A 24,195-nucleotide genomic window follows, 5' to 3' on the forward strand; every position below is an offset into this window, starting at 1 on the left:
AATAGAGAAGTTCCTCTTTAAGAACAATACAGGTGTCGGAATAGAACCAAACAAATTTCTTTTTGGCTACTTATTTGAGATCTTTATACCTGAGGGATGCCACACATCCCTGAATGCCCCATGGAGAGGTCTCATCATTACCCTGTGGTCACCCTGTGCAGCCTGTGTGGCACATAGTGGGGCACATATTTATTTCAAGCTTTGCCCTGACTAGGAAGTAGTAACTGGAAATATTTGATGTACCTAGTTGTTGAATCAGGACATTTTCCAGCTCTCTGGCAATGTCCCTGACTCCATGCCTCAGCAAGCCTCCCCTTCTCTCTCCCGTGCTTCTCCTGTTATCTCCCTTGTGAAGCAGCCTTGTAATCTGGTCTGTCATTTTGCATTTGCGAGCCAAGTTCCAGTCAAAGAGGATGCATTATTTGAAAGCTGTAGCAGTAGTGGGGAGGTGTAACTCTAGACAGAGCCCTGGGGCTTCTATGTTAAGAGCAGAGTCACAGGCAGCTACCCAAGGCCAAGAACATAAGCCACCTCCACACTTAAGACTGTTTTTTAGGGAACTTCTAATAAACATTTTGGGTTCTTCTAGGTCCCACACCCTAACCCTTAGCCTCACTGTTTCACATAGCCCAGATACTACGTTTTGCAAGATTTCAGATTGTTGTTTTAACACTTTCTTCTAGGCTGTACAGAGTTATCTGGTGAAGTTTCACACTTAAAATCTAGAGAACAGTGAAATGTGTCCAAATCCAAAGATTTTGGCTCAAGGCAAAATCATCCTCAGCAAATGGGACCACTAGACCTGACTTCCTGGCAGAGGAAAAACCCAGAAACAGTTTCTGGGGAGGGAAGCTGCCTGCAATCAAATTGTTTCCAGCCATGGATGAGAGAAGGCATCCCCCCAGCTCTCCCACAGCCCCCGCTGAGCCTGTAGCTAGGTTTGGAGAACCCTGTGCCTCTGCAGCTAAAGAGGAGACCCCCAGGGATGGATATCCTCACTACCCCACACGGGTGGTGGGACCACCAGTCCACAAAGAAAGTGCTGATCACTTGTGTTGTCCCAGGGTCACCCCATATGGTTGTTGCACACAAGCTTTCATCACTTTAGCCATACAGAGATTGGTCTGTTTTGGTATGGTGTCCATGCTGGGCTGTTGTACACCTTCTTTTAGTCTCTGCAAGGATTTTGATACTCTATCTAGAGGATGTTTAGGCTCATTGGGATATTGGATATTCAGACTTAGAGGTGGCTGATGTGGGGGAATTTGCTGGGTGAAGCTAGTAGGAGAGAACAGAAAGAAACTAATAGGAGAGCTGGAGATAGCTGCAAGGCACAAGAGCCTGTGATCCACTTAGGGTAATTTTCCTTGCACCTTCTTCCAGCATCTCCACCTGTAAATTACATTATTACATGTAGCCCCTCGGGGGAAAAGCCTAAGTCTATCTAAAATGCTCTGTTCCTGATCCTCTGCTTTACCCATAGCTTCTGAATCTGAACCCTGTGTAAGCAGCAATTTCAAAAGGGACAGTCAAAGCCACACTTTCTGCTCCCTCGAGTGAGTGCAGTCTGGCACTTTCTGTTACGTCCTTGCAGAGCACAGTGCTGAAGGATTAGCATTGAAGCATGCAACCTTATTTCTTGTCAGGGTGACGCATTTTAATGTTCTTCAGATCATATGTAGCCTCATGTTTTCCATCAGGTGAACAGCTACAGACCTGCTCAAGACTACCTGATTATATAGGCTAAAAAAAGGATGTGCAGGGTGGTTTCTCCCATCTGTTGACTAATGAAATACACTTTCTGATTAGGTCTTTGTACCCCATGCATATGGTAAATAGAGCCAGGCACATCAGCCTAAGATTCCCCAAGGAGCTGTTACCAAATATTTCATATTCTGCTCATTACTGCTGTTTATTTACTACCTTCAGAACAAAAATTAGGAAATCTACGGTGCAATAACGCAGCTGAATCAAGAAAAATAACAGGATTTATTCCTCAATTATATTTCCTGGAGAGCAGAAGTAAAAAGTCATGTATCATTTTTATTGGCTAAAAATATACAATCAGAGCTGTTATAGTTTTCATTTTTTCCTCTGGTTCATTGCTATAAGGTGGGCAGCAAGCCTCCTCTCACCCACCCCTAAGCCTAAGAGCATTCTGCTGCACTTTGTAGTGTAAATGCACTTTCTCTGTTTTCCCATTTCTCTTAATCTATCTTCACTGCCTGTAAATCACAAATAAATAAAAACTCAAGGCACAACCTTGATCAAAAATTACCAGAAATCCCTTTTTGCATCTGTAGAAAAGTGACAGTACCAAAAAAATCTGGTATTTTACAAAGAAAGTGTCGTTCTGTGTGTGCATTCTTGCTATTCTATCCTGACTTTCCATTATTTCCCAAAGTGCAAGCAATCATTCTTAATTTTCAACAAGAATCTCTCTAAACAGAGAGAGTATCTGTAGGGATTTTAAGCTGTAGTCATTTCACAACACTAGACACATCCCTGAAATAGTAACAGAAGAACAAAAGAGAGATAAATAGAAAGATTATAAACAAAGGGAATAAATAAAAGCTGTAATTAAATAAATAAAAAGTTCTACATATTGGACCCTATATTAAAGATTTATTACCATACTTGAATGCAAAACATCCAAAACCAAGTTCTACCACTTCACTTACTTAAGTAAAAAACCCCTTGCAGAATGTGGCCCTTTCTCACTTTTGTTTTACCAATATAGTGTAAGAATTACTGTACCAGATCAGAATAGTTTGTTGTGTGTTGTGTGTTGTTTCTAAACTTGGCCAGCATAAATAGCATTGAGAAAGCTGCAAGAAAAGCAGCCTACCTGTAAGAAAAATTTCCTCTTAAACTCCACAACAGAGGTGGATCCCACCCTGAAGTATATGAATATATACTTCTTCCAGATGTCAGGATTTGCAAAGTCCTCTTACTCGAGCCCTTGTTACTCTGGCTGTCTCTGTAATTGTCATGTTTTTCTGAAACTGTTGCTAAGTCCTTAACTTTGGTGTTGCTTTGTGGCACTGTTTGGCTTTGGTTGTGCCCTGAGTGAGAAGTATGTCTCATCAACTTCTAAATTACCTTTTACTCTGATTAGTTATCTTTATTGTCTTAGAATTCAGTCTCTGCCCTTCCTTGTTTGTGAAGCAGCCTGTAATGATGTCCCTTTTTAACTACGACTTCTGAACAGTGCTTCTGCTCACTTTCTGCTCTGTGGGGCTGTAGCTGGAGCAGGACAGGTGGTGGTTGATGCCATCTCTGTGCTTTCTCCCTGTGTGACCTCTCCCCACAGCTACCTAGCCCTGTATGCCTACAAGCCTCAGAAGAACGACGAGCTGGAGCTCCGCAAAGGGGAGATGTACCGGGTCATTGAGAAGTGCCAGGACGGCTGGTTCAAGGGCACGTCTCTGAGGAGTGGCATGTCTGGTGTCTTCCCAGGCAACTACGTGACACCTGTTTCAAGGTGAGGACCACCAGCCTGTACTGGGGCTGAGAGGGATTCTGGATGATGCTGAAAGCAATGCAGCTCTGCTATCACATTCCCGTTCCAGAAATTCTCTGGTGGCACTGCAGACTTCAGTAATGAGACTTGCAGGTTGTAGCATTGGAGTTATCCATGTCCTCAGGAGATTGCACTAGCTGTATTAGATGATGGCATTTATAACCTCTGATAGGCCCAGGTTTTACTATTGTAAAGAATCTGTTTGCTAATGATTTTGTTGTTATAAAACCACTGGACATGTAACAAAATAAGGAATGCTTGTGTCTTGCTTTTCAGTAGCTCCTCATGTTGATTTTGTTCTTCTTAAAGCAAAGATCTGGAATGGTTTGGTTCTGGACTAATGGTTGAACAGTTAAAATTCCAACGTGGTAGGAGAGTTAAGTAAATTGTCTGATTTTACCTACCCCTGCCTCGGTTGCAGAAGATGAGAAAAGGAAAGAATGGCATTTTTGGGGGAGGAATGCCATTTGTCAGAGTTCAGTATTGGACAACACCAAATCAAAGCCGAGAAGCTGAGAAGAAAGTCCATCTCTGTGTCACAGACTGTTTGCCCCACATGTTCCTTGCAGGTGAATGCTGGGATTTGTATGCCCCTATCTCCTTTAGAGCAACTGTGGATTTGCAAACTGAACTCATTCCTTCTCCTGTGCTCTCAGTCTCTCCTCCCACATGAACACTGTCTCCACCATCTTTGACTCCTCTACAGAGAAGAGCACCTCACAGCTCAGACACTGTTGATCTTGAAAAATTGATCCAGCTTTGTTGCATCTACAGTTTATGTCAAGTGTGTAGCATGTGTTCTGAGTAACACCAAAAGTTAAGAACAGATCAGAAGGCAGTAACTAAGACTGCTGAAAGTCCTAATATTGCATTTCAGTAAGAAAACCCCAAACATTAATTCACTGGTTCTTAACTGTTCATCAACCTAAATGTATTTACCTTATTTTATAGAGCCCCTTGGCTGCCTTCACTCCTTGCCTCTTCAGCTCTTAATTAGTAAGGAAGTTTGTGCTGAAGGGTTGGTTATCTGAATCAGCAAGACTTTATTAAATGCAGCATGTCACAGCTAGAACAAGACAGAGAAGTGCTAAAGGGCAAAAGTGCTTTCCACAAAACCTGAAAGCAGCTTTATGATTATATTTATGATCCTGTGGGCTAATTAAGTTTCTGTATAAATCACCCTCAGTGAGAACAGCAAGAAAAATCTGATAGCAACAAAATCTCCTATTTGCACTACTTTCAACATACTTTGTTCCCCTTTGACAGCAAAGCAGAGGATTGGATTCATACATGTTTTTCTGCCACTCCCTACAAAACCCAAGGAAAAGAAGTTGTGAATTTAGTAACACTGAACTAGATTTATAAGCTGCCAAAACATGTGTGTGAGTGGAGTATTACGGAAAAAGAACAGAACAGAACTCTTTAGATGGACAGACAGGCACAGGACAGCAGAGAAAATTTCCCACATCCAACATCTATCTACCTCTGTTGGAGTCACAGATAGTTTCTGTACATGTTGGTGTGCATGTTTGTCTGAACACAGCTCTCAGTGAACCATTAGATGTGCTTTTCTGGCAAACTCAATCTAGTGCAGATGGCCAAGCCAGCTCCAGCTGAACCTTCCTGCCACCCTGCCAGCTCTTCACAGCAGATGACAGACAGTCAAGATTTCCATCTGGTGGGATTCCCAGCTTTTTCCAACCTGGAGGCTTATCAAAAAAAAAATAGAAGAAAAGAAAAAATCAGATTTATTTAGCAAAATGTAATCCAGGCAAACCTTCCACCATGAGATAAGTGAATGACACCACAGTGTTGTCTTTCCTCCTGTGACTTCAGCAAGGAGTGGATTGGGCAGAAGGGATAGCTATCTTTTGCACTTCTGGACCATATCCTCCAGCCTGTGCTTTGGTCTTTTTCCATCCGAATTTCACTCTTTTGGTTTTTCACTCTTTTCTTAGGGTTATTTCTTCTGTCACCCATGTCCTCTGAATCAGACCAGATTGTTCAACATGCTCCTTTCTGCTCTTCTCCTCTCTGTGTTCCTACACAATCTTGGGGACCCAGAGGTTCTCCCAGTTCCATACCCCATAGTTGACTCTTACACTTTTTGTGTTATTCTCTCCTCTCTTTCTAAACCCTCGCACTGTCTCATTTCAATTTCCTTCACCTTACTTTGTTCTGCCTCCTATTCCCTGTGCTGTCCTTTCCCTGGAAGAGGACCTTGGCCCCAGAAGCAGCCCAGGAGAAGAGAACAGCACAAAATGATCCATCTGTTTCATGGCATCTACAGCTGGGGAAGGAAATTATTCAGGAACTTGAGTAAGAAACTCAGAGAAAGAGCTGCTGAGCAGCAGCAGAGTTTGTGCATTGATGTCCTTCTGTCCTCCTCAGTGTCCTTTTGTCCTGGTCAGAGTTTTTAGCTCAGTGATAAGAGGATCAAGACATGCTGTAGTCTGAACTCAATTCATAGGAGAAGAAGCCTTGTCCGTTCCCTCTGAGGTCTACTTGGCCACTCAGGTGAAATACAAATTATGCAGGCAGTTGAAGTGAGAAGTGGGAGAGGCGTCAATGACTGTTTGGATTTCCTTTGCATTCGGGTCAGCTGCATTCCTATCCCTGTTGCATTCCCTTAGCAAATCTAAGCTAGGGCTGGTTACATGAACAGGGTGAATGTTCAGCCAAGCCAAGCCCAGTCAAGTCTGCTGCTTCCCCGTCCCCTTCAACAGCCACACACAGATTTGGTGTTACTCATCTTTGTTTCTCCCTGTTGGGCTGTATGCAAGTTTGGTCCAAAGAAAAGATCTCTGAGTCTCTTTTAATTATCACCCCATGTGAAATAGCCTTTGGCACACAAAATGACATTTGGGACATACTCATTTCCTCTGAATTAAGATTTGTGATTTTACTAGAAACTATTCAGACAGAAAGGTAGCATAATACAAGACATGATGAGAAAAGTTATCTTTTCTGTTTTTACTCTGCACTTCTTCCTGTAGGATAAAGAGGTGAAAATATCCCCCAGCATGCTTATAAATGGATCCTATAAAGATAAATCTCTATCAATACTTCAGTTTACTTTAACAGCTGATAGGGTATCATGTTAAACCCCCTTGGTAACTGGGGGTACTTATCAGCACGGTGGTTGGGTATTGGGGTCTCTGCAGCATGCTTACACTGTGCACTTGTCTCCATGCAGGGTGCCAGTGGGAGCTGGGCAGCCCAGGAACAGTGGAGCTGGAGGAGCTCCAACAACAAAAGTAGCCCCAGGAGCCATCCACCCCATTGTGGCTGGTCACAGCAATGCCACCACGGCTGTCAGACCAGTTGTTCCCATCACTGCTCCCCAGACGCATCCGCAGCTGCAGGCGGCCTCTCCGCAGCTGAACAACTGCCTGAGGTACTCGGCTCAGCAGCCAGCCAGCCAGCCCCGCAGCGCCATGCAGATGGGTAAGTGCTCACCCCGTGCCTCCTGCCCTGCACTGGCAGGATTGATGTGGCATCCTCTACAATGTGCTTGTCCCCACAGCTTTGACTCGCTTTAGTCACAGCCCAGTCAATGTGGAGTTTGTCCACTGGTGATAGAGTGTGTTTTCTTTGCTTGTAATATTTATGGGTTTCTATTGATCTCTGGGAACCACGTTGTGTTTATCAGATCGTTCTGTTGCTACAGCTGAAATAGATTGTAGTGTTTACAAATATTTATACAATTTATCTGAGTGAAAGCAAGCACTCTGTATACTGAGGAGATGAACAGTTCTGAGTCCGGTTGGCTTGCTGATAAAAAAATACTGCCCTTATTGCAGAGCAAGTAATACATGCCTTGAAATTAAGAAGCATTTCATTGGGCTACAGGGATGAAAGGTATTTATAAGGCAGAACGGGACCCCGTGTTAGTGATAAAGCAAAAGATCTGAAAAATGCTGCCACCTTTTTGAAGTGAGAATAAGAGCTTCTTGCACCAGGGGGCCTCTGTTCTTTCTAGGTTCCCTTTCTGATGTACCGCACAATTTTCTAGAGTACAATTTATTCCCCTTTCCCTGATGTTAAACAGCTTCTGATGTTGCATAAAGTAGAAGTAAATCCTGTGGTGGAACTTTATAGCAAAATTTAAAACATTTTGTTTCTGATATTTTATAGGGATGTGAGCCATTGTATTTACAAAGGCAGATCAGTAAGAACTGTGACTGCTGAAAACTGTGGTCTTAAATACAAAACAGAGCAAACACAAATGAGAAATACCCTGCAGAGTTAAGTCATGAATTCATACCTTTTGAAGCCAGAAGGCTCCATTATGACCATCTAATCTCACCTCCTACACAGTGCAGACCAGAGGGAAGAAAACATAATCACATACCTGTGAATCTCAGTGTCAAACAGTGGTGACTCCTCTGCTCAACAAACAGTGCAGGGCTTTACATGTCATACTGGGGAATAATCGATTCTTTTTGTCTGCTTCAGAAAGTGCTGCTTTACCCTCAAGTCACACCCTTCCAAAAGGTCACCTGCTCCCACAGTGCAAAGGCAAAAATGTCCCCTTTTGGGTGAAGTGCTCAGGAAGTGTTCAGGTGCTCCTGGTGCCTCCTGTGCCCATGTCAACAGGCAGGTGACTCTCCTGAAACCAAGGTGACAGATTGCTTTGCCCCACAGGCCTGGCATGCCCCATGCCTTCTTTCCACAGCGCTACTGTGCTACACCTCCAGCAGCTTCCCTGATTTAAGATTGCTCCTCTAGGTCACTCTGACATCTCTAAAGTGCCAAAGTGTTGGCAGGCAGGGTGATCCAGGGACCACAGAGCTGTTCCAAAGCCTCCTAAGCAGAGAGTTTTCCAACCTTTCCAGAAGATCAATGAGATTGTTGTTTTAATTAAATAAACCTTTGCCAGGATAAATAAAGGAAGTTTTCATGATTATCAGTAATTGTCTCCATAATGGCTGTCCTCACCAGTGTCCTGTGGACCAGAGCCCCTGCAGGACAGGTCAATGCACTGACTTTTGGAAAAGCTTTCCAAGAGAGGCAAGCTGGCACAGTATTCAAATCACATTTCTGTTGGCTTGCAATATACATGAGTAACAAATCAATTTTCTACAAGGCCACTAATGTAGGAATACATCCAAAATGAAATATGAGTGGTGTAGAACAAAAATAGCCTTCAGTGAGCATTGCTAATTAATAGCATGTTTGATGCAGCACAGTCCAGATCCAGCGATCCCAGAGCAAAGGCATACATTGTAACAGCAAGCAGATGAAACTACAGAACAGAATGTGAGAGCTCCACTCAGAGCGGATTTTTCTCAGGCCATTTCTTTTACTGTTTCTCATGTTCCCTTGTGTATGGAAACACCAAGTCCTACATGAAAGAGTTGATGTACCTAATATGATTATCAAACCAGAGTTCTGCATCCAGGTACATGCAGTGCAATTCTATTAGTATGCTTTTCCTCTAAATTTAGGAAAGCCATTGCTCCCTACAAACAGTAGTTCAAAACCTAGATCCTGCAAGCTTAACCGTCCCAAAAAAATTAGATTTCTGATAGCAACAGTTGCTCATCACTCAGGTTCCAAATGGGAAAATGAGGAGGGAATCACTTCAAGATAACCAGTGGTACCCTGCCTGGCTTTCTGGAAATGAACTGCACTTTCACTGCATGTTTTCGGTAGTCCTAGGAGGGGAAGATGATAACTAATAGTAAAAATAGTCTTGAAGGTGTCTGTAATAATAACTTTTAGGGCCTTCCTCATGCAACATCATTAAGTTGTATCAAGTTACAGACTGGCTAAGGATAGTTTAGCTAATTTGCTATATACAAGCAAGTAAAAAAAGATGTTATAGAGTCAAGGAGCTCCTGTGAGGGAGAATCATATCAACTTTGGAGATGCTAATCTGATGATGACTGGCCCATCATGTTCAGTATCATGTCAGATCATAGGGCATAAGACTGGAAGATTAAATTCCCTCCTGGCATGAGTGCTCAGGTGGTGTCGTGAGTATGATTAATGGCAGTTTATCAATCTAATCCCGCTTAATGGCTGCCACTGATAACCATAGGAATAAAAACTAGTGCTTTAAGTTGTTCTAGAACTTTTGTGTAGTTATATATTGAGTGAACTCCAGCTACATAAAAGTTTGTCCTTCAGACAAATTTGTAAGAAAATCACAGATCAAAGTGGATCAGAAATTTTCCAGTAAAATGCATCTTGGTCAAAGAAAAGCTGATTTGCTGGACTCAAATTTTTGTCAGGAATGGATATAGTTCAACCAGACCAACCATGAAGCTGTACTGGCTCAGGGAATTGATGGCTTTCCAGAGCTGTTCTTCGCATAAGAGAACAGTGCAATGATCACATTCTATGTTTTCACATCCCGGATGAGTAACCTGACCAAAATAGAGGCTATTGTGGGGTGAGTGAGCATGATGTGCTCAGAAAAATGTTCAGAGGTTCAAATTTTGCACTGAGACAGAACTAAACAAGATTATGAAACCTTGAAATCATTTATGAAATGGGCACTTTCCAGCCAGTTCTATTATTGAATCATTTATGTGAGGGAATGTCTGAGTATGGACTCGGCTTCTGGGCTGTACATACTTGAAGTGGAGCTGTATTTAGGTAACACCTAAGCAATCAACCAAGCTGGAAGTCACAGACAACATCATTGTGGAAATAGACCCAGAACTTTATCACATTTTTTTGCAACCTGAAGCATGCAACAGGCTCCGGAATCCCTGGAGGGCTGACCTCATCAGTGTGTCACAGTCACAGTTAAATGGACAAGCTCTAATTCCTGGTTCCCACTGCTTGCAGGCAGGGTTTGCTTAGCAGGAGCAGCCAGACTAAAAGGCACTGCATAGTCCCTTAGGGACTTTGCTGGCAGAGAGGAGGCTGAGCTCAGAAATCCTCCGGTGGATTTCTGCTTAATTTATCCTCTGCAGCACAGTGATGTGATGTTGATCATTTTGTTAGAGCTGAAACAAGAGACCTCCCTTTGTAATTGCTGTCTGCAGGGTCAGCATGGATCATCTGGGCTAACCCCTTAGGTCCCATGTTGCATCGCTCCAAAACCTATCACGTTAGGAGGGGAGCCTGGGGAGGGTGCGGAAAACAGCTCAGTTGGAATGAGATAATGTATTTTAAAAAGACATCAGGATAGGTATTTATTTCCAGGCATGGGCAGGGATAGTGAATGCCATTTCCCAGTGGCATCACTGGGGGGAACAAACCAATTTTGGTGACTTCGGACAGGCCTTTTGCAGCCAGGAGGGGCATTAGCCAAAAACACTTGCAGCGTGAGATATCCTGGGCTAAGGCTCAGAGCTTTTGTCTCCATCGGGCCCTTGGCACCTTCACAGACAGAATCACAGAATTTTCTGAGTTGGAAGGGACCCACAAGGATCATCGACGCCAAGTCTTCAAAGGAATGGCCCCTAAGGGGATCGAACCCACAAGCTTGGTGTTACTGACCAGCTGAGCTGTGGCCATTGAAGGGCCTATCAGGGCAGTGCGAGGGGAATTTAACCGTGCTCTGTCCCCCTCCCGCAGCGCACCCGGCAGTGCCGGCCCCGGAGCGACCCACGGCCACGGTCTCGCCTCTGCGGACGCCCAGCTCGCCCTCCCGCCTGCCCGCCGCAGCCATTCGGCCTCACCCCGCCGTGTCCCCGCAGCACGGCCACCAGCCGCCCGCCCCGGGGGCCCGGCCCCTCATCCCGCTCACCTCCGCCGCCGCCGCCATCACCCCGCCCAACGTCAGCGCCGCGCACCTCAACGGGGACGTGAGCGGCGGGCCCCTGGGCCCCGCCACGCTCGGGCCTGCCGGCAAACCCGAGGAGAGGAAGAATGAGAAGGTAAGGGCCGCCGTGCCTCTGCTGTGCGCCGTGCTCCTGACACATCTCCCTCCCACGGGGCTGTTGAGGAGGCGCCCTGCGGAAACTGGTTTCCATCGCCAGACAGCTTGGGCATCCTCATCTCACGCTATTTCCACACTTCATCCTTTCCCCCCCCACCATCCTCAACACTGCTCTCAACGTTACCTGCTCGCGGATGGGAAATAAGGTTGAATGGGCTGAATTTGTATGTTTCTTCCAATGATCAGCGCTGAGACCTGCAAATTTGCAGTGGTGCAGTGAGATGTTGTAGCGGGCTCTTGGCCGTCAGAACAGGATAGCCAAGTCAGAATCCATCCGCCTCCCTACATCGAAGAGGCTGATGGTGGCACCAGCCGCACAGCAGGTGCCTCAGGCACAGTAAAACATCGGCTTGTGAGTGGTAGGAGCTGTTTTGCACTTCCAGAAACATCTCCACTTCTTCAAGAAACTTTCATTGCAGTGGCACAGCCAAAAGAGAAGGGAGTTGGATAGTGCTCTTTGGGATGTGGCACTGCAGGGCAAATCTCTTAAGAGCCAGCAGTGGGGCCGATAGCTGGGTACATGTTCCCTGGCACACCTTGCTAAGAAAAGCCGGTGTGGAGAGCTGCTTTAAGCACCCAGCCTTTTAGGTTCTTGCCAAATATTTTGCTTTTACCAAATGTTTACATTGTGTCAGCAGTTCGCATATATCAATGCTGAAGATTATCTCTGTACTGGCTAGCAGAGCAAGATCCTGGTTTGTATCTGAGTAGGAGGAAGACGTGGGGGCCTGCTTTTCCTTTGAACCTGAAAAAAATCCTTTCCATATGTTCCCTGAGTTTTTCCATGGTGACAGACACATACAGAGTAAGCAGCTTCTTTGTACATGGTAATACTGAGGTGGCAGGTCTCATGTGTCATCAGGGTCACAGATAACCCCTAGTTCCATAAAATGAGGAATACAAGTTTTAAAATCCTTTCCTTAATCCTGGCTTGGATTTTCTCTTAGTGCATTTTGGTGAAAGAAGAAGGGTGTAGAAATTCTGCCCTGGATGTGACATTTAGGTGCCTGCCTACAAAGAACAACTCCTAGGTGTGCATCAAGGACTGCATGTGGTGGAAGCAGAGCAACACCTGCTACTTCTGCAAGTCCAAGGAAGAGAATAGCATTTGGCAGGAGGTGGTAGATCTGCACATTACTTCAGAGCTTTGTGTACTAGCTTATTTAATACTTCCTAAAACACATTAAGTGACAGGTCCATGTGTTTTAATTCATGTGATACTGCATACTGAAAGTCCATAGGCAAAATTACATCAAGTACAGTCCTAAGATACTGGTTAACCTTTCCCAAGCTGTTACAGCTTAAAGTTACTGAATTTGGATGCAAAGAAATAAAATTAAGTTTTTTGAACTCCATGGATGAAGGGGAGAAGCAAATGATATACAATATCATTGCAATGGGCATTACCAAAAACCAGTTCACTATCTGGGAAGTACCAGAGAGAAGTGACAATAAAAATTTTCATTTATGACTTGACTGGGTAATACATAACTGCCCCAGCTGAAAAACATATTCCTGAATCTTGTCCATGTTATAGTTCACTTTCTTTTAGAAAGATCTGAAGTAGCAGTGTTTCCTTTCCTTTTAGAAATAGTGACTGATGTTTGGCCAGATAAGTTGTGTTCTTACTCTTTGCTAAGCCCAAATATTGCTTTGCAGCAACTGAGAGCTTGGATATTGTCAGACTGAAAACCATATAACTATTCAGAAAGGCATCTGTGAGTTGGAACTGGGACCATATCTGTAACAGTGCTTGATATTTTCAAAGTGAAGGCTGGTTGGGCAGTTTTTTGGTAAATTGGAAAGTGTCATAACACTCAGAGGGAGTATCTGTGGAGAAAGGCAGTATCTGTTATCAGTACACATATTAGGAAAAAATCAGACAAGATCAAGGAGCAAAAAACAGAAGGAGGGACATAACTAGCAAGCTGCCAGGTAAGCAAAGATCAGAAACAATTTTTCTAAGTTCAGTTTCATTATATTAATCAGTCAGGTATTTTGAGATGAAAGGAACAGAGGGGAAGTTAGTAAGAGGAGAGGTAATAAGATCTTCAGCTCTACTGAACACAGGATGGAAGGTAATTATCTCCTGAGAAACTGAGATTAGCAAGTCATATGTGATGTAAATTGTAATGTGCCATAAAATTCGCACTGTTGTTAGAATCAACAATTTTTGGTGTCCCATGAAATTGTTAACTTTAATCCTGGCTTAGTCTTTCCAGTGTCTTTTGTAGGATATGCTTGAGGATAAAGGCTGAATGATCAGAGAATAACTGGTTTAGGAGACATTTTCATGTTATTAACCATGGTTTTCCTTCATGCAGGAATTGTCAGTGTGAGTTCACTTTGGTACAGAGGGCACACAGTACATAAGTAGTTTGCATTCAGGGATGGACATGATGAGGATCCATTGGTTTTCATGATTCTTTTGAGGGCTGTGGAGATAAATTGCAATTTTTGCATTTATCACTCTAGTATAGTGAGATATATTGGTCCTTGGGGAATTTTCTTCAGATTATAACTTTAGCAATGTTGATTGTCTGCTTGAAGGCTGGGCTGGGAGATAGTGAGGAAAAGTGTTTTAAGATATGATCTTCTAAGAATTTATGTTTTATGATTTCCCACATAGATTCCACTTAGGGATACTAAATATGACACCAAGGGGCAGCTTCTGCAGTGAGTCCATGTAGGTTGTTTGTGTTGCTTGTTCCAAGATGGAATCAATTTCACTGTGGAAATAGCCTTGCTGAGTGCTTGGTGCAGCCATCACTGTTAATGCTTTCCTCTGTGCGAATGTTTGTATGCCAATATCACGGGTTCCTGTTGGTGTGCAGCAGTCACATATAGGCAGATCCCAAGATTTCTCTAAAATCAAAGGACTCCAATTCCGACTTTTACTCATTTCCTTGTGGAAATAGTCCACATTTCCTGGCAGAAATAATCCCAAGGAGTATGGTTTCAGATCAGCATGAATGATTTTCTTGCTCATTTTCTATTAATATAGCAAATAAATCCTTAGGTCTTTTTTTTGACATCTTTAGTTCTCTGCTTCAGCTTATTTCTTGAAGATCTTGATCCAAACTTCGAAAGCTGCATGTGAACCTTGGTACTTACATTCATTTAGGTACCCTAATAATAGTGTCTTCCTATCATATTCCTGCTGACTTAATCAGGAGGTAAAATTCCACCTCCATGCCAGTCTTCACTTGGTGGTATGCATCTATGCCCGGAGGATCCCGTCTGCAACTGGGCTTGTGCTCCACATCTCAGCTCCGTGACCAGCCTCCTTCCTGTTTAGGGAACAGTTTTGAGTACCGTCTCCTTTACCAGCTGCTGATGGTAGCTAATGAAAAACTGTGCCATAGATAGTGCCTAAGTCCACTGTGCAACAGTACTTGGAAAGTACTCTGGCAGCCAAGCAGGCTGAGAAGTAGAGCACTTGAAAATCAAAGAAATTTCAGTGCTGTACGGGCACACTAGGAAGCGGCAGGAAAGGAGGCTCCCGCAGGGGTAGCGCCGACGCTGCAGGAATAACAAGTGGCCTGAGTACAGGTAAGGGAGCACGGCAGAAGTCGAAGAGGTAACGGTGGTCAGGGCAGCGGAGGAGAGAGAAGAGCATTGGCAGCTGCTGGGAGATAGAGCAGGGAGCACCAGAGAAGGGGTGCCAGTGGGGCATGCAGGTGAAGGGTGCTGTGCAAAGCCCACAGGAAGGGGTCCTGAAATGAGGAAGTTGAAATATAGGATGTGAAATGTATCTAAAGAAGGCAGTTGAAGAAAGGAAAGTGTGAAGGCGACTCCTTCTTCTTTTTCTCAAAAACTTCCCACTTGAGGCAAATTTTTCTTCTTTTTGCAAGAAAGAAGTTTCTTTCCCCAGCAGTAAAATACTAATTTTTCCCCAGAGTCACTCTATGCCAGGTTAGGAATGGGAGCATCCCTAAGACATCACAGGGTCAGGAGAGAGATAAAACAAAGAGCAAATGGACAACATCCGTTTCCTTTAAGGGCATGTAGTCATAGCAGGGTTCCTTTGAGCTCTTTGTCATTTGTTACTAATATCTGCATGTGTAGCCATCTGAAACTCAGAAAATTCAGTCCCAGTCCCCAAACCTTCTGAATATCTGAAAGAAGGAGATGGAGATCTCAGCTGTGGAATTGGAGCAAAACTGCATGGTTTGGGGGCTGTTTAAAATAGGGATGCAGCTTTTTTGGGCAGGGTGAATACTACTCAAGTTCAACTGGTAGATTACAGCTGAGAGCTTATAATTATAGTATGACTACTGCTTTGACCTTGCTCAATTTTTGCTATAGTAGTTTCTGCTGTACATAATCTGGGTTGGTGCTTAATACCACTGATAAAACCACTTGTTTGAATGAATTAATGCATTTCTCATTAAATGAGCTCCTCATTATGTTAATCAAATCAAGCAAATCATGCTGGGTGGCTTGACCACTGTAATTAAACTTTCTTTAAAATCCACTCATTTGGCTTTTGATGAGGCTTTTGATTAAACCCTTCCAAAATGTCTGGCCCAAGAGCTGACAGAGAGGCAAATAAGAGCTTGCACTATCAAGTAAGTCATTAATTCATCACTGAGTTACAGTAATTCCTTACTGTTTTACCTAGCTAGAGTATATTGAAATACTTGAAAATTGGCAATGTAAAATTAAACATTTCTTATAAGTGTGCTGAGAGAACAAGTCTGTTTGCAGCTTTAAATTTAGGAACCTGGAATATATAGAGGATCTAGATTAACAAGTCACAACAAATGGAACATACACTAGGCTGCTGTTTCCTGATGTTAAGATAAGAAGAGATACATCTTCAGAAGATTACTTTGAACACACACCAACAGTTTTGCATGTGAAGACTGAATGAGTAAACATCTGTCTGTTTTCACCAGTGTCACTCACTTTCTCAAGTATCAGTACTGCTCAAAATAAATGCATTCCTCAAATGATACAGTATGTTTGGCATGAGGCCGGTGTGAGAACTACATGGCAAAACAGAACAAGCCAAGGCCTGTTTTCTGGCCCTGCAAATGTCCCTTCATGATTTGCATCCGTGCTTCTAAGCTTTTTTCTCTGCCCAAAATAGGGTGGCTACATCCAGACTGCTCATCAAGAACAGTCCTGATAAGTGGTGTGGCCCAAACCATGCTCCTGCGTTGTCCTGGGAGAGTGCTAGTTCATAGAATCATAGAATATCCTGAGTTGGAAGGGGCCCACAAGGATCATCAGGTTCGGCTCCTGGTCCTGCACAGGACAGCTCCAAGAAGTACACCGTTTGCTTGGGAGCATTGTCCAAATGCTTCTTGAACTCTGTCAGGCTTGGTGCTGTGACCACTTCCCTGGGCAGCCTGTTAAAATGCCCAGCCACAATCTAGGTGAAGAACCTTTTCCTGATATCCAGCCTAAACCTTCCCTGGCACAGCTTCAGGCCATTCCCTCGGGTCCTGTCCCTGGTCATCAGAGAGAAGAGATCATGAGAGCACTGCCCCTCATGAGGAAGTTGTAGACTCGCGTGAGGTCTCCTCTCATTCTCCAGGATGAGATAAGTTACCTCAGAAGCTCCTCACATGACTTCCTCTCAAGGCTCTTCACCATCTTCATAGCCCTTCTTTGGATGCTCTCTAATAGCTTTCTATGTTTCTTATATTGTGGGCTCAAAACTGCCCACAGGACTTGAGGTGAGGCTGCACCAGTGCAGAGCAGAGCAGGAAATTGATATAAGCCAAACCACAAAGGTTACTGGATGCAGACATAGGTTTGTTGCTAAATCCTGACCTTGTCCTTTGTGCCAGAATAGACATAACCAGAGAGACTTCCCTCTCCACCACTCCCTCGTCCTGTCAGTGCCTTCCTCTACTTTCTCCTAAATTGCAGCTCAGTCCTACCTGGCAGCATCCCTCAGTGCAGGCCTCCTGCCTGCACACTTAGTCACCCACCCTGGCTTTATGTAGAGTTGAAGACTAGATCTAAGGCCCTTTAGAAATTTGGCTTCATGAACTCCGAGATGCTCTTTGACCTTAGTTTGTATTACAGCTGTCCGATTAAGCTATCACTTGGTAGACCTGAAACTGCCTGAAGAACCAGATCCTACACAGTTATGCAATTTCAGTTTTTACTTACTGTTAGTCTCTGCATTGCAACTTCTCATATTAACTTGTCCCTGAGTGAAAAGGATTTGTTATCACTTCATATCCCCAAAGACATTTTAATTCCTTATCCAGAAAATGAAAGATCACTCTCAAAAGTGAAGTGTTGAGCACTTGCAAGGACTTTGTAGATATAAAATGATGTGACAAAAATGGTGGTCACCTGGGATGAGTAGAGGAAGCTAAGGACAGAGTTGATGCAAGCAGGCTTTTCAGATAAAAAGTCAATAGGACAGACCCTGAGTTTCTGGAAGAGGAATTTAGTCTTCCTAGCAGATATGAAATTATTTAACATTTTTCAATTTGGGGAAAAATATTTCCCTTATGTTCACCTAAGAAAGCCCACTAAGTTGCACAGGTATGAAATGGAATGATAACAACCAAGTGATTAAATGAAAACAGTGCAAGACATAACAATAAAAAAATTGCACAAGACCAGAAGAGCCTGACTTGAATTCTTAGAATAAGTGTAGGATGCATTAAGAGGAAGCAACACTGGAACAGTAATCTGAAGGTTTGCATCAAAAATAATAAGTTCTGTGACACTTATTTTCCTGAGTACTCTGTAAGACATCTGAGTTGATCCTGGAGCCACCAACACCAGCATTTCACTGATCATTTTCAGAATCAGCTTTGACTTTTCCATGTAATGTGTTCCAGTTTGTTTCTTGGTAAGGATGCTTCAGTCTGGAATATTTTAGCTCAGTTCTCTCAAGATTTGTGCACAGAATACATACTGTTAATCCATTTCCTCTCAACAAAGGCAAGGGGGCTGTCTTCATCACAAATGAGCCACTACTTCCCATGCTCCAGAAAGTGAATCTTGGCTCAGTGACCAGCAAGTGATTCACCAGAAACTTGGCCAGGGAGTGGAAAGCTCTTTTTCTGGTCATGTGAATTCAGGCCACAAAGTTCGGTTTTAGGGCAGAAAACTCCTGCTTAAAATCTCTCCAGCACCTTTTCCTTCATCGTTAGAGCTAATTTTGAAAGGACAAAAACCTGGCAACTCAGTGATGAATATTTTAAGGCTGGCAAATAACCCAGCCAAAAGCATGAGCCCCAGCTGTCAAAACATAGAAAACTTAAGCTTTACAATAAAACAGATTTCTGTTATTTCTGACTGGCTGGGATTTTTTTGCTTAGATCAAGGGCAATAAGTCATTGATCAAAATTTCTTTTTCTTCTTCACATTTTTGATGTTAGGAAATGCTTTCAAACTCCCCACAGATATTTCAAGCGCTGACTTTGCTGCCAAGCAGTCTCCGAAAGCTATTCCTTTTTTCTCTCCTCTCCCCCTGCTTCTGCTTATCTGCCTCACAGTGCTGTCACAGGATTTCTCAAGTGTCCACAGTGGATTTCTCTAACACTCTTTTGAGTGGTTCTGTGCTGCACTCTGCGGCCTTAAGAGGAAGCGGATCCAGGGGAAGAGAAGATGGAGAGTGCTTTAACTTCAAGAGGAAACTCAGTTTATCTACTAACTGGAGATGAAGCTGTTTGGATGCCAAGGCACGGCATTCTCCTGGCACCTGTAGAGACCTAATTTTATAGCACAGAGGTCCCATGAGCTTTTGCTAAATCCTTAGTAGGCTTGAGGAAGAAAGTAGAACTGACAAAAGAAAGAGCATGCAAGGGAGCACTGGAAGCAGAAGGCTGGAGGCGTATGTGTGTGCGAGTGTGTGTCTGCGTGTGAGCATCCCAGCACTGGCGTTCCCATGGCATTCCCCTGCCTGCAGAAGAAATCATGCAGGACCAGATGGCTGGATGGGGCCAGGCTGTGGGTGGGGATGGCAAGTACGTCCTTGGATTAGTCGGGTGAAATGTAAGCGCTCTTGTGCTATCAGTGAGAGACATTGACACATTCCGCCTGTTGCAGGATCATAGGGGCCAATCCCACCCCAGACCACACATCTCTGCAGCTGAGCATCCCCTCATGGCTTCTGCCCTCTCCCTGCCCTGTTCCTGAAGAACATGTTTTGATCTCTCATTCCCTCATGACATTAAGTTCCCAATTCCCATGCATGGGTTAAAAAACCCAGAGTGTGAATTCTGTTCGTTCCTGTCCCTGTAGTTTTCCTTTCTGCCTGAAGCAGTAACACACAGAGCTGGCATGAGCTGATGCTACCCCACCACTCCCAGGAAGGAAGGCATGCAGGATGAAACCACTCCAGCAGAAAAAGAGAGTAGGAAGCTGGATGCCTTGAAAATAGTGAAACAACTTGCAGTGTGTCAGAGTTGGTGGCATCTTGGCATCCCACACATTCAGGACTCGTTTGTTTTCTTCAGTGGTTTTCCAACTGTGAATTCACAAGGCAGTAAGTCTTAAACCACCAAGATGCAACAGAGATTACTCACTGAGATACAAGAATTTCAAGTGCCAATGCAGGTTTTTTATGGAGACAAAGCCTGAACTTTCCTGTGAAAATTGTCTCTAATCAACTTTTCAGTGCCCGTGTTTCTTTTTCTCATCACATGGGTACTGGTGGTTTTTTTCCTAGGTGGTTTAAAATATCTACAATCAGTGCAGAAATCTTTCAGCAAGCTCTGCTAGAAGAATTACGTAAACTAAATGAAATTGCAGTTTCTGACAAACATCAATACTGTAGGAATAGCATGTTACAACAATCAACAAATATCTGTGGCATGTTTCTATTTTTGTTATGTAACTTGAGGGCATAACCAAGTTACAGCAAAGGGATATTTATCATATTTTGTACACTTTTGTTTATTATTCTTATTGCAGAAGCAGCATAAAGATTCACAAGCCCTCGGCCTTTCCTTTGCCAAATGGTAAAGCCACTTTAGAGTCAGTCTGGGTTGTTATTTTTTTCGACTGAATGTCTCAAGCATCTAGTAATTCCCTTTGGACCTAGTGAAGACATGGAGTCAGTACTCGTCTCTGAAGGACTGAAAAAAAATGTTGTTATTTTGCCCTCTGGAGAAAAGATCAGTCTCAGGAATTCAAAAAGTACACCATGCAAAAGTCACTTCTCTGACACTACAACTGCAGGCTGCCTGTAATCAATTAATACAGTCTGTCAAGCAGTCAACCTTCTAAAAAGCAATTTATTATAAAGGCAGAACTCAACCTGTTGCTTTCCCTTTTTTTGCATATATTTTGTTTGGTTCATATTCACTGACATGCTACTGTAAGTTAAGACAGCAGAATCTGTAATACTATACTTTAGTCCTAGCTCACTGTATTCAGCACACTAGAAGCAGACTGTCGTTGGACTTCATCACCAGATGCCTCAGGGAGAGAAGAAGTAATTTAATATGAGTCCATGGCCAACTTATTTTGCAGTAAAGTAGATTTCCTGTGCTATAGTTTTTTGTCCCAATTCATGATCAGTCCAGAACTAGTATATTTTAAAATGGAACTAGCTGGCTTTTTTTATGACCTCAGAGATCTCTATTCCCTCCTGTACAACATCATGTTATTTTTCATATCTTTAGTTTTGAGACAGAAGAGGGAGGAGGTCAGGCAGGCAGATCCTATCCACGCAATGGTGCCTGCTGTGGCAAGGGAAATGCATAAGCTAGGCTTTGATCAGGACATAAAAGAGGAAACTGATTTTCCAACTTTTAAAATTTTTTCTGGACAGGTTTTATATCTAAGCCAGATACTCCTGGCTGGCAGACTTAGAGTGAACCTGGCTGAGAGATACAACTGGCCAGCAGAGACAGTGGCACAGGGGAGGTAGTAAGGATGGTGGCCCTGAAGCCTGGGGTGCATTTCCATTCATTAGCCATGAGAAAGTCAGGTGGATGCCAACTACCCACCACAGATGTCTGACTTTTCTTGAAATTGTTCCACTAAGACCATTCTGCAACTTCACTGAATGATCCATTCCTGTCCTTTCATATTCCTCGGGCCAGAAAATTCCGTTATCCCTCACGAATCTTTTATGGTTATAACTCAGTCTTGCTTCTTCATATCTTGCTCCAGATGGAACTGCTGATCAGCTTTCTCTTGACAGCCTTTCACATGTTAGAGAACTAATAATGTGTTTAGTCCTTGAGAATTCTCTTCTTTCAACCTCACTGAGCCCAGTTCCCAGCCTTTCTTCACAGTAATGTTTTCGAGGCCTCTGATTACACTTGCAGCTCTCCTCTGGGCAGTCTTCAGCTTGACGGAGTCTTAAAAGCAGTGTCCCAGAGTGGAGTAGTGCTGAGATCTTGTTAGTGCCAATTAGGATGGAATAAGCACTTTCTATGACTTATATGTAAGTTCACAGATGAAGTTTTTCTTTTTCACCGCAGCATCTTGACTCACTCCCAGTTTGTGATCCAGTGTAACTTCTATGTACCTTTGGAGAGCTGCTGGCTGGCCAGTCACTCCTCATTTTGCATCTGTGCATTTGATTTCTCATTCCTAAAAGTTGCATATCATGCTTATCTTTGCAGATTTCATTATGGTGATTTGGGATAATTTCTCCATTTTAGGAAAATTCTTCTGAATTCTTACCTGGTTAATCCTACTGTTGTGGATTAACCCTGGCAGGCAGCTTAGACTCACACAGCCACTCACTTGCTCCCTGCCACAGTGGGAAGGGAGAAAGAATCCATGAAAGTGAGAAAATTCATGGAATGAGATAAAGACACTTCAATGGTTACAGCAAAAACTGTGTACACAAGCAAAGCAAAACAAGGAATTCACTCACCATTTCCCATCAACAGGCAGATCTTCAGCCGTCTTTCGGACAGCCAGGCTCCGTCACACTATCACTGTGAATGTGCCCCACTTCCTAATTCTTCCCCAGGCTTTCAGTTGCTGAGCATGACACCATATGGTCTGGTATATCCCTTTGGTCACTAAGGGTCAGCTGTCCCCACTGTGTCCCTTCCCAGCTCCTTGTGCACCCCCCAGCCCCTTTATTGGTAGGGTGGGCAAGAGGCAGAAGAGGTCTTAACAGTGTGCAAGGGCTGCTTGCTAACTAAAACAGGGTGTGTTATTACCCTTGTGTGGTCACAGATCCAAAATATAGCACCATACAAGCTACTATGAAGAAAATTAACTCTATCCCAGGTAAAACCAGAACACTGCTTGTGGACTCAATCAGCTCAGTACCCACTGCTGGTTTTAGAAGTACACTCAGTAGCTCGCTCAGCAAGTAATTAATGGAAAGATTGACTAGCACTGGGGCTGAGACAAGCCCTGATGGCACATACTTGAAATGTCCTCTTGGTTTGACAGAAAATCATTAACTGGAAGACATTGCAAAGCAACTGGTAGCATCTGGTTATCTATAGCTGGAATTCTTGCATGAATACTGCTGAGTTAAAAAGAAGGAGACTGGAAGGGGCTCCTCAAACACACGTTGCTGTTCTAGCAGGAAGAAGTTGAAAGAAACAAACCTGTGCAAGATACTCATCGTATTGCCTACTCTGCTCTGGGAAGATTGTCAGATACAGCAAAGTAATCATAGTAGAGGACCTTGAAGAGAAGTTGTGATTGCTTAACTAATGGGCTATTAATTCTGTTATCTTTATAGTCAGAGACATTCCAATCAACCAGGATCAAATTGAGGATGGGACAATTCTAAGTTAATGTTTGCCTATTCTGTTTTGCTAAAATGAAAAATAAGAAAGTCTGCCAGTCTGTCAATCAACCCCTGCAGTCTTGCACCGTTATCTGACTTGTGTAAAGGGTTTTTCATCTTCAACTGTGGTAGGCAGGCTCAGAGATGGAATGACAAAGCTGTCATTTCTGCTCCAGTGCAGTAGTGATTTTATCTTTATATAGTTTCCATCATTTTCAGATGTGAGATGTATTTGCCCAACATCTCCACAGAAGCATTTTTAACTTACGTGTTAAAATTGACCATTTCTTTCCAATGATTGTCAGGATTCACCATTTATTTCAGGTCACACTGGCCTCTTCTTCATCAGTCAACTAGCTAGCAGAGTGAAGAGGAATATGCTGTATATGTGCTGTCATTGGTAATTATTTCTGCAGTAGTTGCAAATGAAAACACCAACCAGATGTCACTGCCTTATTGCATAGCACAATCCAGACATGCAACAAATTTGTGTTCGGAGAGCACTTGAGGTTACAGATGTGACTCTGTGTGTAGCCTATATGAGATGCTTCTCAGTGGCTGCATCACTGATATTACCCTACTGTCAGCTCTGGCATAAAGAATATCCTCAGACGTCTTGGGTTACCCAAATCACTTTAAGCCTGACAGTTGAGCTAACGTGTTTTGTCTCACAGTTGGGGTAGGATGAGGCAATGGAGAACATTAGCTTAGGTGGCACACATGACAAGCGGTAATTAGTTAAATCCGTGTAACTCAGTTGCATTTCACTATATGGTCATACCTGCAGGTCATGTGTCAGGGAAAAAGAAGAGGACTAAACGGACAAATGAAGGGAAGGTAGAATGGAGGGACAGGATAGCAAAGTAAAACCAGGGTTAGTACAAAACGAACGAAACCCCACAGTCCTATTGACTCCCCTTCCCTGCTCATGCCCTAGTCGTTCTTTTTGGTTAGCTCTGTTTTTCATTGCTGATCCTTCTTGCTCTGCACTTTAATTTAACAAAGAGGAATTTTATATTCCTAAAGACCCGTCTTTAGTATAGGATAATGTTGGGGTTTTAGGAGCTCTCTTTTTTT

At 43.4% G+C, this 24,195-nt stretch overlaps 1 protein-coding gene across 2 annotated transcripts in view; it reads left to right on the plus strand.

Annotated features, from left to right (window-relative positions):
- The window catches only part of SH3RF3 (SH3 domain containing ring finger 3), a 244,821-nt gene that overhangs the window by 197,166 nt on the left and 23,460 nt on the right, over positions 1-24,195 (plus strand). For both annotated transcript variants that reach the window (XM_048327095.1, XM_048327103.1), the window contains exons 6-8: positions 3,314-3,484; positions 6,720-6,970; positions 11,060-11,361. In XM_048327095.1, coding sequence (XP_048183052.1) covers positions 3,314-3,484; positions 6,720-6,970; positions 11,060-11,361 — 724 coding nt within the window. The remainder of the gene's footprint in view (positions 1-3,313; positions 3,485-6,719; positions 6,971-11,059; positions 11,362-24,195) is intronic.

The sequence above is a fragment of the Corvus hawaiiensis genome, chromosome 2, assembly GCF_020740725.1.
Source record: "Corvus hawaiiensis isolate bCorHaw1 chromosome 2, bCorHaw1.pri.cur, whole genome shotgun sequence".
NCBI classification, from domain to species: domain Eukaryota; kingdom Metazoa; phylum Chordata; class Aves; order Passeriformes; family Corvidae; genus Corvus; species Corvus hawaiiensis.